Below are 15662 nucleotides of genomic sequence, written 5' to 3'. Positions count from 1 at the left end.
CTTGTAGAGACTAACAACACAGATTCTGATTTCATCTCCTGTATTGCTATTTTTTTCATAGGCTTTTACTTATATACCATTAAGTTTTATATTGAGATTATTTGACACTTGTCACATGCATTTCTTTGTTAGGTTTTCTACTTTGAGTTCTAGCTCAGTTCACTTGAGATGCACTGCTAACAAAAAGACAGAAAGAAATTATTGTATCTAATACCTGTGCAATTTTGGTGGTTACTGAGAGGTTGAAGAGGTCTTGCAGTTGATGGTAAGGGCAAGCAATCCTTGAAGAGGAAAATATCAGTCTGAATCTCTGCATCTGTGGGGATATATTAGAGGTAGAACACAAGCTATTTAAAGGCTTCTCTGGGAAAAATAATATGCCACTAATAATTTAATGAGGAGCAAGTATTTGTATGAATAACCTCAAATATCTAGCACATTAGAGATAGAAGATTTTATGTAGTTTATTGTAGGAACCCAGAGCGCAGAGAATATTTCTCTGCGCTCTGGGTTCCTACAGTTTGTCAAGTTCAATGAGAAAGCTGTGGGGCTGGAACTGTATCTCTTAGTTATACAATGACTTATGTTCTCCTTACATATATTTAAGATGTAATTATACTTATTTTCATAGAAATAAGTTATATATGTAGCATACTGCTTAAACTGTCTTTTAATATTTTTGTTATCAGTGAAAATTATGTAGATCTGGTTCTATAGAGAATCAAATACACCAGAATATCTTTTCCCCAGAAAAGAAATGTATAAATCTTTTTTCCCTTCTATCTTTAGGGAAATTCAGGACTTGGCTTTAGCATTGCAGGTGGTACAGACAACCCACATATTGGGGATGATGCAAGTATTTTCATTACAAAAATTATAGCCGGGGGTGCAGCTGCCCAGGATGGAAGATTACGGTAGGGTGAATTTCTGTGTTCGGTTGCTAAGTGCTGTTGTTGTATTTTAAACAGTGGATAGAAAATTTTCTGTTACTTTTAACAGTTTTATCATCCTGCATTAGATGTTAAATAGGGTTTCCTTACAGAAGTGTTTTTTAAATAATGAAGAATGTTTGAGTGGTCCAATATGTGTCTCCCAAAGTAATAATATGGGCAGTTTAGGGAATTTAGGTGAACTTTTTCTATTGTATGGTATAAATTTATTATACCATATGTTTCACAGTCCTTAATTTGAGAAAATGCTTAGACAGGTAGGATAGGTAACTCTTAGAGATAGTTGAGTTTAGTAACAACCCTTTTTTATGCTTGGTAATAATTCAGTGTCTTAATTTTTCAGGTACCCATCCACATTGATTGTAGGACTATCTTTTTTTCTCTTGTGTCACCAAAAACTTGCCCCATCATTTCATGCGCAAATACCTGAATGTATTATGGGTTTTAGTCCTAATGAGGTTATTTCAAGGCTTCATTTTAGCTTGTTGGCCATTGTCAGAGGTACATCTGGCAGGACATGGTGACAGGTGGGCCTGGCATTGCACTCAGTGTAATGAGGACTCAGTGTTACTACAGCAACATGTTAAATGGACTGGAAGGCCAGCACTTAATCTGCTTGTGTAAAGCAAGATTGACTTGTTCATATCAGGGCTTAAAAACAGTGTGTTTTCATTGTGTGCCTTCCAGGTTTTTATTTTTTAAATTCTGTTTTATAGCTGTAAACCAAAGGTAATTTTTACAAACATCTGATCAAAACACTGTCTAAATGAGGCACATATAATATGGTGCCCTCTTCAGCTGTGAACTAAATATTCCTCTTAAATGCTTTCTAGTGATCCTTGATTCTTTTCAAGCAATAATAATTAATTTTAGAGCGTTGTCTTGAATGAGTAGAATTTTGAAAAAAATCTTCGTATTTTAATGTGTTAACATGTATGTTAGTGTATTCTTGATAAAATATTGGGTTCCTAATGTGTGCCCTCTGCTATAACACAACAGCTGAGCATGACTGTTGCTGTCTCCAGGGTTAATGATTGTATCCTACGAGTAAATGAGGTGGATGTTCGGGATGTGACACACAGCAAAGCAGTGGAAGCATTGAAAGAAGCGGGATCAATTGTACGATTGTATGTCAAAAGAAGAAAACCAGTCACAGAAAAAATAGTGGAAATCAAACTTGTGAAAGGCCCCAAAGGTATGTTGGAAATACAAAGCTTCTGTTTCATAAGGATAGGATTGAAACTGTTCTTGCAGAATGCAGTGTCTTCTTTTAAATGATAAAAATGTGTCTGATTATATCTAGTAATTTTTAAGTACATTAAAAATTGGAGTAAAATAATTCATTGGATTACCTAGAAAGGATCTTTGAGAGATTAAAAATAATTTAGAGAAAGTACTTGCTGGGAAATAGTTCTATAAATACCAGTGGAGGTGCTATAGCTCTGCTGTGCCCATACTTCACAAGGCATGAAGTAAATTGTCTAGCTTTTGGTTTTCAGAACTTGTGTACAGGTTATGTCTTTTCTAGAACTTTATTTTTTAGAAAATTATTCAAGTTCACTTGAAAAGGCATCAGAATTGCTTCAGCCAGAGCCTGATGTTATATATATTTACGTGTGATACAAGGAGTGTTATTATTTGTGTAAGAATTTGAATACAATGAATGCAATAAAGGTTTCTTGAGTAATGCCTTTATCTTCAAGCAGGTCTTGGTTTCAGTATTGCTGGTGGTGTAGGAAATCAGCATATACCTGGGGACAACAGCATTTATGTAACCAAAATCATTGAAGGTGGGGCAGCACATAAAGATGGCAAACTTCAGATTGGAGACAAACTTTTAGCTGTAAGTAAGAGCTGCGTTTTCTTAATGGCCATTCACTTTTAGGCTCAGGAGGGGTATGATTCAATTTGTGGTTAAGCTGCCTGGAAATCAGTGGTAAAATTAAATCTGCATCATTCAACACCATCTCATCAGAAAATCTGAAATCTATTCCTCAGCCCAATGTTCCATGCAAAACCTGTATGAATCAGCATGTTTATTTCTGAGGCCTGCTATTATTTTCTGGGATCTGAGTGACAGAATTTTAAACAAACATACAATGGGATTGTTTCTCTTCTCAAAAGAGAAGAATGGAATGGAACTCCTTGTACTGGTGGCTAGCCAGCCTTTAGTAAAACTGCTGCTTATATTGCATTTCAGTGTTTGTAATGCTTTTGAATGGCATTTTTATTTTTTCAAAAGCTTAAAATAGCTTCAAAGTTGAATTTTTCTATGCACAAAGTAAAAATAACTTTCAACTTTCTTAAATTCAGTCCAGTAATTTGTTGTCCAGATAGAAAAATGAGAGCCACAGCCAGAAATTTCTGAATGTATTTCTGCATTGTTAACTCTAGTAAGGTTAATTACTCTACACTCCTTCCTCTACCACTATTTCCTTATGTAAGAGCCCTGGGTACATCTGTACTCACAGTACAAAACAGCAGAACATGTATTCTACTGCTCTTCCAACAGTAAAAACGAACTCTAAATGTTTAGTGCAGAGTTTTCCATCTGTAAAAAGACTTTTTGGATAATTTTGTCGCTGAAAACACAGTAGCTAGGGAATATGAAGGTACTTAAAAAATACTGGGATTATCCCTTTATATGAAGAATCCTGCTTCTTTTTAAATATTAGGAATGAGATCTTGGTGTTACAATGGATAGTTCTGTGGAATCAGCTCAAGACAGGAACAGATCCTTACCTGAGAACTGGGAGGAAAGACCAGAGAGAATATGCTTACTATTAGCTGCACAATAAATATTCATCTTCATATGCCATGCAAGTTCACAAACCTAAAGGTCCAACTGCTTGATGATAATGCTCTTCATATTTCATGGTTTTAAGATTTACAATCTTCATCATAGGAAGTGTTTTTATTTATAGGACTTCCCAGAATGCAAGAGCACTGGAAAACTTTCTTTTAATGGTGAATTGCATTCCAGTGTTGTAATTTGTCACCTATACAAAAAATTTCCATGCTAACTTGCTTCTGTCTTAAATTACAGGGAAGGCTTAAAGGAAGTTTTTATTATAAGTTCCAAACTTTTGTGACCGATTACTTTGTACAGCATTACTTTATCCATTAAAAACATTTGGCTGATAAAATTAAATAAAATAGTTTTAGATCAATATCAGGTACTGTTTCAGAGATACAAGGAGCATGTGCAGTTTGCTACTGGATATAGTAAATACCATGTCCTAGTTGGTGGTAGCTGTAATCATTCCCTCAGTTCATTAACTCAAGAAAGAAGTAAGTAAAATGTCATCTGTGATATCTTCACTGTGAGGGTGGCGAAGCATTGGAACAGGTTGCCAGAGAAGTTGTGGGTATCCCATCCCTGGAAGTGTTCAAGGCCAGGCTGGATGGGGCTCTGAGCAACCTGGTCTAGCGTGTGGTATCCTTACGAGATGGTCTCTGAGGTCCCTTTCAACCCAGACCATTCTATGATCTTCTGATTAGCTGAATTTCACTTAGTCAAAGCTTTAGTCACTAAGATAGAGATACACACCCATATATTGCAGAATGTAACTTCCTCTGTGTTTAGGTTGCACTGCAGTTACCAAATACTGCAAAATGACTTTTCAGTCTTCAGGAGTGGTAGGAATTAAAATCTATTTATGTAACCAATTATGTCCATGGCACATGAATCCTAATAAAGACTCTCAGTGCCAGTGCTCCAACAGCTTTCAGTGAGTGTCCTATTAAAACAGTACATTTTTCTGTGTTGAGAATTTGGGGTTTTTTTCTCTTTAGGTGAACAGTGTTTGCTTAGAAGAAGTTACTCATGAAGAAGCAGTGACTGCCTTAAAAAACACGTCTGACTTTGTTTATCTGAAGGTTGCAAAACCCACCAGCATGTTCATGAATGACAGTTATGCCCCTCCTGACATCACAAACTGTAAGTTCATCTTATCTTTCTGATTTAATTAATTTTCCCTTAAGGCTTTAACATATTTCATTTTTAGTATTTTAACTGTTTCAAGGTTTTAAAAATTATATGGGGCAAAAATCTGACATATGTTGAGAAATGAGGAAAATTATATGCTGTACAGAACAACATCCTATAGCTTGTATCTTGAAAAGACAGCAACAGAGGGGCTCCAGGCTTTTTGTGGCTGTCATGGCCCAGTCCTAGAGGCTCAGTGTTGCTCATCACTTGCTGATGAGTACAAGGAGAGAGAGCAAGTGCCTCATGCTCTTGGGGACTGTGAAGAATAGCAAGCAATGCACTGTGAGGATGTTCAGTATCCTGTAAACTAAGCAAAAGACAATACTGTTTCAACTAGAGGGTAGTGATGCTCTGACATTTTTCCTGTTCTCCTGGTTTATCAGGAGCTTGCATATACTTGAATAAACTGACCTGGGAGGATGGGAAGTTCTTGCTCTGGTGCCTGTCTGTGAATATGTTAAAAAATTCCGTGTTAACTTACTTGAAATCTGACTTCAGTTTTGACATAATTGTTGACAATTCAAATGGAAAAAAGGTATTCAAAAGTAGTTACAAGAATTTCTTGTTGACATAAGGGTACTACTGACAAGAGTATTTTCAAAGTCACACATACAAATCAGGAAAGTTCAGGGTTGAGCTACAATGTAAAGAAATATTTGAGTTGAGTATACTTCGAGATGGTTATTATCATTTAGTGGCTGGAGAAAGGGAAGGGAATGATATGAGTGTGTCTTCCCCAAGACTAAACAGACTGACTTTTCTGGATGACCAGTTTTACTCATGTTGTCACATGAAATGATTCTAGGGGAGAGTTATTTTAGGTATTGCTTTGTTTCCTGCTATTAGATATGTGTAATTGATATGTAGCACTGCTCTGTTTAGATACTACTTCATATGAAAAAAAGGAGCACTTTGGGACTGGAAGATGTAATTGAAAACAGTATGTAAAGAACAACAAACAAAAGTGCAGCGCAACAGAGGACTGAAATACCTTATAAGCCCATCATTTATTGGCAATAGCTACAGTATCTTAATATCTATTTGTAAGCTTATTGAATTACAATTTGGAGGTAATTAGGTTTTATCTCCACTGTGTTATTAGAAGGATGCTCTTGAAGGCTCCATTCTTTGACATACCTAATTTTCAGCCTCCACTGATTCTTCCGCAGTGTTCTACTCATAGATATTATGGTTAAAGAGCAGCCATTTTCCCTTATTGTATCTAGTTTGTTCAATAACCTTTCCCACTGTTTCTTTGGAAAGTAGGCTTCCTTTTCTCTTTACCTATAACTGATCTTTTAATATATTTCACCTTGAATTCATATTTTTTGAGACAGAGAAATCTGATTTGTACATAGTGTTCCTGGTAGTGTTGCAGTAATGCAGTTACACTGCTGTGGATTGGGGTGTGACAAACACTACAGTATCTCATCTCTTACTACTGTACCCTGACTCAATCATTGGAATATTTACTTTGTTAATCTTTTGTGGGGACAAAGGCAAAACCTGTAGAAGGTTTGAGGGGAGGAAGGTAGAGAAGGAGCTGATTCCTGATAATTTGCCCAGTCCAAATAAATAATGACACTGGCAAAGGTGGCCACTGGTTGTTGGACCTCTTGTTTCAAATGGTGGATGAACTGGAGACTCAGTTCATTGAAGGTAATTGCATCATAACATGGAGCCATAAGAGAGACAGTGACATCTTCAAGAATACCTTCTCACCATGGCCATTGGCTGGACAGATCAGGAAAGTTCTGTCAAGGGTAATCCCACATAACTGCCATGAGAATGTCCACTGCCATCTTGCCTTGAGTCCTTAATTTCTTAGTGGGCATGACTCAGTGTCACATCCATTACCTGGAGATTAATGGCCTGGTCACACATGTAGGCTCCTTTTGTCCCATTACCATCCTTCCTGCTGAGTTTCTCTCCATTTGCTCTCCCTCTAAGTGTGATTTGAGAGATGGTGGCATTCTGTGGAGCCCAGTATCCCATTCTTTGTGGGAAGTGTCACTTCTATCCTTTTACTGAGAAGTGAAAAGCCAATCTCCTGACCTTGTCATGTACCTCAAGCTCCAGCAGCTGCTTCTGGGAACCTTTCTTCTCCTACTCAAACATTCTGAAAAAAATCACGGAAGTTTTTCTCAGATTCCAGGTGTCTTGTCTGTCTGTTAGTGACCATTGACAAGGTTTGTGGGCTGTCTGTACTTTTGAGTAGATTTTCTGAGTTTCATTTCATTTAGCTACAGTTCCCTTCAGTTCTCCATCTGAAGATACTCTGTTTTTCACTGTTTCTGGTAGACCAAAGAGCATTCCTCTGCAAAGTGCTGGGTTCTTTGATGAAACTTTTGTCTGTTTCTTTTCCTTATGACAGGGAAGCCTTTTCTAGAAACCTAAGACTCCATGAGCTTGTGTCTCTGTTAATCAAAGTGCAGCTGGCTGTTACTGCTGCCGATGCAGAGACTGAACCTACTGCCAGAATTTTGAACACAAAGCGACCCAAAGGTCTTCCTGAGGTGTTTAATGACTTAATTCCAGGAAATCAGTTTATTTTTTAACTCAATCTTTCACTTATAAGAAACAACTGTTTCTGAGCTACTAAATGCTATTTTTCTAATACAGGACAGAACAAAAGCTTTTCCAGTACCTCTCAGCATTTGCACATTTACAACGGAAATCTCAAAGGGAGATATCAATCTCTTCAAAGGCTCTTTCTTGCTTTATAAAGGAGTTTGATAACTTTGCAACTAGAAAGCCTCTGCTTTCTGCAAGAAGCTGCTCAATTAGATAGAACTCTTACCAAAAAATGGTGGCACCTGCATGTAGTATTTTATACTGCATTTAGCAGAACAGTAAAGAGCTCAAGAGCTTTAGTTAGGGATTCTGAAGAGCTTTCACCAGATGGCAGATATTAAAGAGGTATTTTCTAGGATCACTTAGATTGTGAGTCAGTGTTGAAACAGTTACCAGGCTTCTTTCTTCACCTACTCACCTGCAGCTGTTATGAGACATGTATTTGCAATCCTCCTTCCTATTTCTCTCCATGAGAATCCTTTTGTCCAGGTTCTTAGGATTTCAGTCCTACCATAAAGGAGAAGTAAGTCGTGCACAGAAGCTCCCTGTGAACGTGTCTATTACAAATGATGTCAAGGTAGAAACTCTGCTCTTGAGTTTATATGTAAACTGCTCACTTACAGAACCCCCTTGGGAGGGTTTTTTGTTTGCTTATTTTAGTTCTGTGGGGTGTTTTTTTGTTTGTTTGTTTTTTGTTTTTTTTTTTTTTTTTAATTCTCATTTTAACAGAAACATCTAGAAGCACAGTGCACAGTATTTGGTACTGTGCAGAACATGCAATAGATTGCTCACTGTGCTAACTTGTGTAAACATGGTAGTTAATTCATAAGATTTTGCCTCAGGAACTGGTCTTGTTTAGGTCTGCCTCACCCTGGTGATGGGGATTTAAAATGCACAGGTGAGGATACTGAAGAACTGTTCGAGAACAAGGTTCACAAATTTCAGTGTCTGGGTTTTGTGCAAAATCTGAATTCTTTTAGAACTCCTGTAGTAAGAATATCAGCCACACAATAGTATGGCCTTGTCAGGTGGTCTGATGGCTCAAAAGAAGGGATCAAATAAGTTAGTATCTATATAGATAATTAAATCATTTGATGTTTCCTTGGGGTTAGTGCCTTAGAATCAAGGGATATTTCATCAAGAGGCTTCTGAGCTTCTGATTTATGGCAGTATTTATTGGGAAGAGTACAGATGTTGTGCCAACACTGTGCACCTGGGGCTGAAAATTGACCTCTGTCATTTGATATTTATCAGAGTGAGTGAACAGCTTCCAGCTGCCCATGAGGGAAGTTACTGTTGAAAATCTTGTTAAAGAAGAGTTGGGGCTGTTTGAGACCAGAGATTCAGCAGAGAATGAATGTGGGAAAAGTAGCTGATGGCTGCGTGCTGTAGCTCTAGAGACTGGGATGTGTATGTGTGATGAAAGCTTGGTCACACACCTGGAATAGTTGATTGCTATGCCTGTGTCTATTGTGTCTGTGGATTTATCTTGTAGCTCTTGGGGTGTGGATTGCCAGTCTAAACAGTTACTCTACAGCGATCTGCATTTTCTAACTCAAGAAGAATAAAATTAGGAAAGATTTTTGTTTCTGAGCACATTGCCCTCTGAGTGCTGTTCTCCACTCTCCATCAGGCTGAAAAATGAGAACTTCCAGTACAGAAAACATGGAAATGCAACAGAAGTCCCCCACTATATTTACTGGGTGCAGAGGAACAACAGCACTGTGGGTGGGATGGTCTTGTGGCCTGAGCATTGACGGCTCAGCTGATATGTGTGGGATAATCAGAGCTATTAGCCTGCTGTGGGGGTCGTATGTCAGTAGGAATGTAAACTGCCTCCATAATCTATATGTAAAATGTGGTCATTAAATGGTTCCTGGAACAAATACGCAGTGATTTGTTCATATAAATGCTTTTAAAGTTATTCAGTTGAAATACTACTAAGAAGGTGTAGTACTTGCTGTTTAAAACACCAACATTACCTGTGAAGTGCATGTAGTAGAATATCAGAGTCAGAAAAGTGGCTAAATGGTTTTTGAGAGAGAGTACTTGCTTCCTATACAGGCCTCCTTTGAAGACATTACTAATGATGCATTTTTGACTCCTAAATAATTTCAAAGTATTTTTTCCTTTGTGTTTTTGTGCCTTGGTACAGTATTTCCACACTGCATTGAGAAATAAAATACTGGAAGGTATGGAATAATCAGTTTCTTCACTAGACATGAATCCCTTATCATTTCTTAAATGGCATAAGTACAGGAAGAGAAGAATATGTAATAACAGTAAAAGAAAATAAAGTTTTAATTTTATTTCCCATTTTAGAGATTGTACTTGTGATTGGTGTCCTCAGTTTACAGACAATAGGAAAATAATAGGAAATCTTCCATTTTTTCTTTTTGTCTAGAACTGTCTTATGTGAAGGAGAGGGTGGATTTGGAAATGGAATTTCTTCTTAAGAGTCTGACTTTTCCTGTCAAAGCAAGTTGATTTTATGCATGCAATTTTCTGTTCATCCAAAAGACAGTTCCTTTATCAGTTCCATCAGTAATAATATTTACCTGGAAACAGAAGTTTAGACCTCCTTTAGGATTCAAAAAGTGATGGCTTGCCTTTTATTTCTATCATGTTCATCATGAATATTCTTCAACTATTATTTCAATCCAAAACAGTTTCAGGAACGGCACAGGCATGGTTTTGTGCCCGAGCTCCACAGAGAGCCTCTTCGTGCCTTGTAGGTTTTCTTTCATAGCACTGAGAACACCAGCCTTGAGAAAGGACCAGACTGTTCCAAGCAAGTAGCATATGTAAAACCCTATAAAGGATGTAGCCAGTGCTGTTGTGGAACAGTCCACAGGTCTGAAATAATAAACTGTTATATTGATTGATAGCTGACTTTTAGTTACATGGTGAAAGGATAAAAAAATTTTTAAAATAAGATTATGTAGTAGTTGGTGTGTATGTTTCTGAACACAGTGCAGTTAAAAGCTTTAGGAACTTGAAAAACAATCAAAGGAGAAGCACTGTACATCAATGCATATAGAATTTGTATCTAATTACTTCCTATAAAATATGCATCATTATGGCTGCCATTGGCTTGTTAAAAGCAATTTCAAATTCATTTTGTGAAATGAGATAATTTAGTGCATGAACAGAATGCACAGAGCTGCTATACTGTGCAACAGTAGTTCAGGTTTTTTAATCAAAACCCATTTTCCTGTGGTTGGAAAAGAGTTCATAATGTCTTGCATTTCATTTTTTGTGCTTTAGCTTTAAAATTTTCTGAGAAAAGCAAAATAACTGTATTTATGTGTGGTTTTGTTTTAAGCAAATAGTGTGTACAATGACGTGGAAATAATAATGTTGTATTAAAAAACATATCTTATTAACTGAAAAGCAAATATTGCAATATGGTTTGGTAATCACTGTGTGAAATCTGTTGCTACAATTCCCGTGTGACTAAAAACCCCAAGTCTTGAAACTGACAGTTAGGTGTCCAAATCTCTTACCAGTGCACAGAAACTACATACTGTACTGGGACAGATGGAAGGTAGTGGGAGCTATAAAATCCTTGCAGGGAGTAGAAGGATGAAGGTGCAATATGTGTGTGTTACTGCTGTTCTAAAAAACTGTATTAGGAATCACATATGTTGAACAGCTCCTAATTTTTAGGGAATTGTCAGATGTGAATGCTTATGTTGATTATTTGGCTTTAGCAAAAGCAGCATTCTCTTTGCTTTAGACCTCATGAAGCCAAGCAGTGTGAGGGAGCTTCCTTCTGTCTGTTATAGAAGGGCACCAGGTACCTCTTGTACTTCAGTTCTGAATTTTGCTGAAACCTCTCGTGTATCCAGAATTATGATTTCCAAAAATTCTGCACAGTCTCGTGCAACTAACTGAGGGCTGGTGTGTCTGAATAGCACAATTATTTTATCAGCCAGTGCTTTTAAACTGCTGGAGCTCTTAATAGTGGATTTTAATGCTTGCTGAAATGCTGACAGTGTTGATCTGATGCATATGCCATGTGAAGAATTTATTGCACACAGGTTTACTAGGAATCTGGAACTACAGGCACAGTCCCGCCCAGACCTGGGTGGTTTGAAAGATGCCTATTTAGCAAATACATATTGCGTGTGTTTGTGTGTATATATACGTGTATATTTATAAAATCACGTATATAGATAGATATCAAGAGAGTACTCTTAATAAGTTTGTATATGATTGAAACTTTTTGATAATGGTTTAAAAAGGAAAAGAAAAAAAAAGGAGAATATGCAGATTGCTTCTGCAATCTGTGTCATGTATGTTCAGTTAACGAGCTTTGCGTTTAGTGTAAATCCTCAGAGGTCAGGTATCCCATCAGATACAGAAGGTAAGAGCAAAGAGAGTCTGGCAACTTTCATAATACTGAATCTGTGAAGTGTCCCCACCCTTCATATTTAAGCCTCAAAATTTGAAGCACATACACCAGGAAAAACATTTCCCTTTGTAGAACATGCTTTGTAATAGCAAACAGTGGGTATGACTGTGCCTTAATGAGCACTTAAAATTGATGTGCCTAACTTGGAAACGTCATGCACCTTCTTAATTATTTATTGAAACAATTCTCCTGGTGTTGTAGAATATTTTCCATCAATTGTAATCATTAAGATGCTAAATTTCTTCTAGTATGTGCATTGTGGTTCAGTTAAAACTTTGCTTCAGTCAAGTTAAAGACAGCTTTAAAACAGATAAATCTCCAGACTGTCCCCATGGGCTTCAGCTACCCACAGTAACTGTTTCTAAAGAAGTTTTCTTTTTTTCAAACTGAAAAATTTGCTTACTGACTTAGTGAGGAGACCTGGGAATTTGCAGACTTGAAACAATATTTTAGAACCATGATATTTATGTCATTTGAATTGCTATAGTTCATTTTTACAAGAGGTCACTCCTTTGTTTCAGTTCCTCCAGCCCTTTTTCTGTATTATCCTAATGTCTTTTCTTGTTTTTCTTCCCCCTCTGTGAAGCTTATTCTCAGCCAGTGGATAACCATATCACTCCATCTGCCTACCTGGGGCAGTCCCTGCCCCCAGCATCACCAGGGCGGTATTCACCAGTTCCCAAGGGAATGCTTGGAGATGATGAGATTACCAGGTAATGAATAATCAAATCTAAGTGTCAAATTGATTAACCAGGGAAGCTCCAAGATGTGTTTGTGGGCAAAATACTAGTGAATGCTATGTTTTATTTCAAGAAATAGATGTTAGTTTTTTAACTCTTGTGAACACTGTTGTAAGGAGAAAACTAGGTATATTTATATGTATCTATGCACACAGTTTATTTATCAGTCCAGGAATAGCGTTAAAAAGAGAAAGCCCTGGGAATTAACGCTGCCTGTGTTAACAGAGATTTTTAGGATGGTAGTATGAGCAGACCAGGGATTTTCTTATTTTAAAGCAAGCAATGTTTGGATCCTCTCTGCCCCCACAGACAAAGGTTTGTTTTGATGGATTCTAAATCCAGAAAGGCTGGAGACCTCTTAATCCTTTCCCATTAACAGACTGTTCATTCCTTCACTGATTCAGTAGATTGCATTAATCTTTTGTTCATCATTGCTGATAAAAGGAAGCTGTTGTAATTTTGTTGCCCTTCTGTTCTGCAAGTATAGGGATGTTATACTACATTTTCAGTATGCTGTTGCTGAATTCTGTGTTATACCACCATCTGATATGGATAATGTCACTCAGATTCCGAGGCAGGGTCCACCCAGGATTGAAACATAAGTGGCATAATGAATTGGAGAATTGATTTTAGTGTAGTGGAAGGTAGGATATGTCTTTGTACTAATTTTTAACTGAGGGTTAGGTAGACATATAAGCCAAGATGATTCCATCCTGTTGATATCATTATGGTTTTATTGCTTTCCTTTAAAATTACTGTAAAAGGCTGGTTTTAGATTTCTTCCGAAATGCAAGGGCTATTCAGAAAAATGTTTAGATTTTCTTTGAATTACCTTCTCATATTACACTCTCTCCATCCCAAAAAGAAGTTTATAAATTTTGAGTGTTGTTTTAAAAGATACTGCATCTTTCTGTTCTCTCTTCTGTTCTGTTTTTGTTAACGTACTGGTGTGATCCAGAGCAATAAATATATATTTTTTTTCACAATGTCATTTATTTGTAATAGAATAGTACTCTGAAAAAATGAATATAATAGTTGATAGAGGTGAAATTTAAGAATTCGACCTTAAGATGACTTAATAGCTAGTGCAAAAATTGAGTGATTTTTAAAGATTGGACTAGATGATACTTTTTGTTTTTGAAAAGAAAGCAGCTTCTTACTTTATTCTGTAAATTAATAATTAATGCCTCCAAATACTTAATGTCCATTAATTGTTCTTTAGTGCTCTCTAGTGATTTTTGAAATGCAGTGCATAGTTTCTCTGCTTTATTAGAAATGCCTTTTTCTGAGATCACTTATGCTTTACTTTTATTAGATCGAGTAGTAGGTTAGTAGATTTTTGGAAGGAGTCTTTCTGCATTAGATTTTGACTGGTCTTATCAATATTTCTTCTTCCCTCATTCAAGTTAGGAGGGGGTCCTATGAAAGAGATTGCAACAACTTGGTTAAGTTTAACTTTTTCAATTGCAGTTGCTTCACTGAAATTGAAAATGTATTTGAAAATGTCACAACTTATACTGATGTTCTTGAACAATATGGAAAACATTAAGTAATGACATTTAGTGCTGAATAGCATTGTAGTATAATAGGAATTTATTTATTCATTTATTTATACATACATACCTACAGATTTGTTCAGTTCACCTAACAACAGTGAGGGGATTTTATTTTGCATCTAGAAGCTTTTCTAATTGTTTATTTTACCTTTACTCATGTCTAGTGACCAAGATTTCACATTCCTTTCTTTTCCTTCAGAGAGCCTAGAAAGGTCGTCTTACATCGAGGATCAACAGGTCTTGGTTTCAACATTGTGGGAGGAGAAGACGGAGAAGGAATTTTCATCTCTTTCATCCTTGCAGGAGGGCCAGCTGACCTGAGCGGAGAGCTTAGGAAAGGAGATCGGATCATTTCTGTAGGATTCCTTGCTTCTTTTATTTAAACAGCAACAAAAGTTTCCTCCTCCCTGCATATTAATGCCAATTAATGAGATACAAGGAATGTTATTAATTGAGCTAAATTTGAGATAATGGAACAGATGCCAATATACTTCCAAAGTATCTTTGAGGACTTCAGTCTGCCTGTTTCTCATCTATAACCTGATTAAAATAGCACTTCGTTCTCTCAGAGGCATTCAGTGAAGACATTAACTTATCTTAGTCTGGTAGCTGAGGGCTGTATGTGTCTAAATTGAAAGAATGCTGGTTTCAGAAATAAGCCTTCTAATGAGATGGAGATGCTTGGCAGCAGTGTCTAAAACTGGGTCTTTACTTCCTGCAGGAACTGCTGAACTTCCTGTTAGTCTTACAAAGATCCATCTCATACCTCACTAAGGGCTTTTTCTGTATTAGTATTGAAGGTCATATATATTTTGTGTGTTTCTTTGTGAATTACTTAATTTATGGAGAATCATTTATTTGGAGAATTACATCGTAGTTTGGAAGTTATTTAAGAGGAATTATGTCCTTTTAACAGCTGTTACTAAAACTGATATTAAAGCACATCTTTATTTTAGTTTGAACTATGAAAAGTGCTTTTGGTCTAAAATGTGGAACACACATTTCTGCTTCAGTTTTTTTGTGATGCTATTTTTGAATCTGCTGCATTGAAAACAATGCCAGATTCACAGAGGGTGTTGTCTCTCACTAGATGTGGTGACAGCATGGTCTGTAGGCACTCTTTGGCTAAGAAGGTCCCTGAACCATCACAAAAAATAACATTCTCTGTGTCTCCTTAAAAAAGAAAGAAAACACACTTAAACAAGAAGAAAATTGACCATTCACTGAGTAATATACTATGATACTCTCAGTAATTCTTAAGAGGGGTGTATGTGAGAGAGGATTTTATTGACACTTGCTTTCAGGAAGGATTCTGGGAACAGGGGAAATTCACATGGTATGGAAACTAGTTTGTGTCCAGTTAATTTTTTTCCACAGGTGTGTGTTCTGTGGTGATAAATACAAGCATTAATTTTGATGAAGAGCTTTTTTTGT

General features: G+C 36.7%; 1 protein-coding gene across 12 annotated transcripts in view; it reads left to right on the top strand.

The window, feature by feature from the left end:
* DLG1 (discs large MAGUK scaffold protein 1) overlaps nucleotides 1-15662 on the top strand; it is a 187938-nt gene that overhangs the window by 133083 nt on the left and 39193 nt on the right. For all 12 annotated transcript variants that reach the window (XM_069024442.1, XM_069024441.1, XM_069024438.1 and 9 more), the window contains 6 exons: nucleotides 790-914; nucleotides 1976-2145; nucleotides 2657-2793; nucleotides 4746-4890; nucleotides 12519-12645; nucleotides 14428-14584. In XM_069024442.1, coding sequence (XP_068880543.1) covers nucleotides 790-914; nucleotides 1976-2145; nucleotides 2657-2793; nucleotides 4746-4890; nucleotides 12519-12645; nucleotides 14428-14584 — 861 coding nt within the window. The remainder of the gene's footprint in view (nucleotides 1-789; nucleotides 915-1975; nucleotides 2146-2656; nucleotides 2794-4745; nucleotides 4891-12518; nucleotides 12646-14427; nucleotides 14585-15662) is intronic.

Source organism: Aphelocoma coerulescens, chromosome 9, assembly GCF_041296385.1.
Source record: "Aphelocoma coerulescens isolate FSJ_1873_10779 chromosome 9, UR_Acoe_1.0, whole genome shotgun sequence".
Lineage (NCBI taxonomy): Eukaryota > Metazoa > Chordata > Aves > Passeriformes > Corvidae > Aphelocoma > Aphelocoma coerulescens.
The sequence above is the reverse complement of the archived record's forward strand: the minus strand, read 5'-3'. Positions and strand labels throughout refer to the sequence as shown.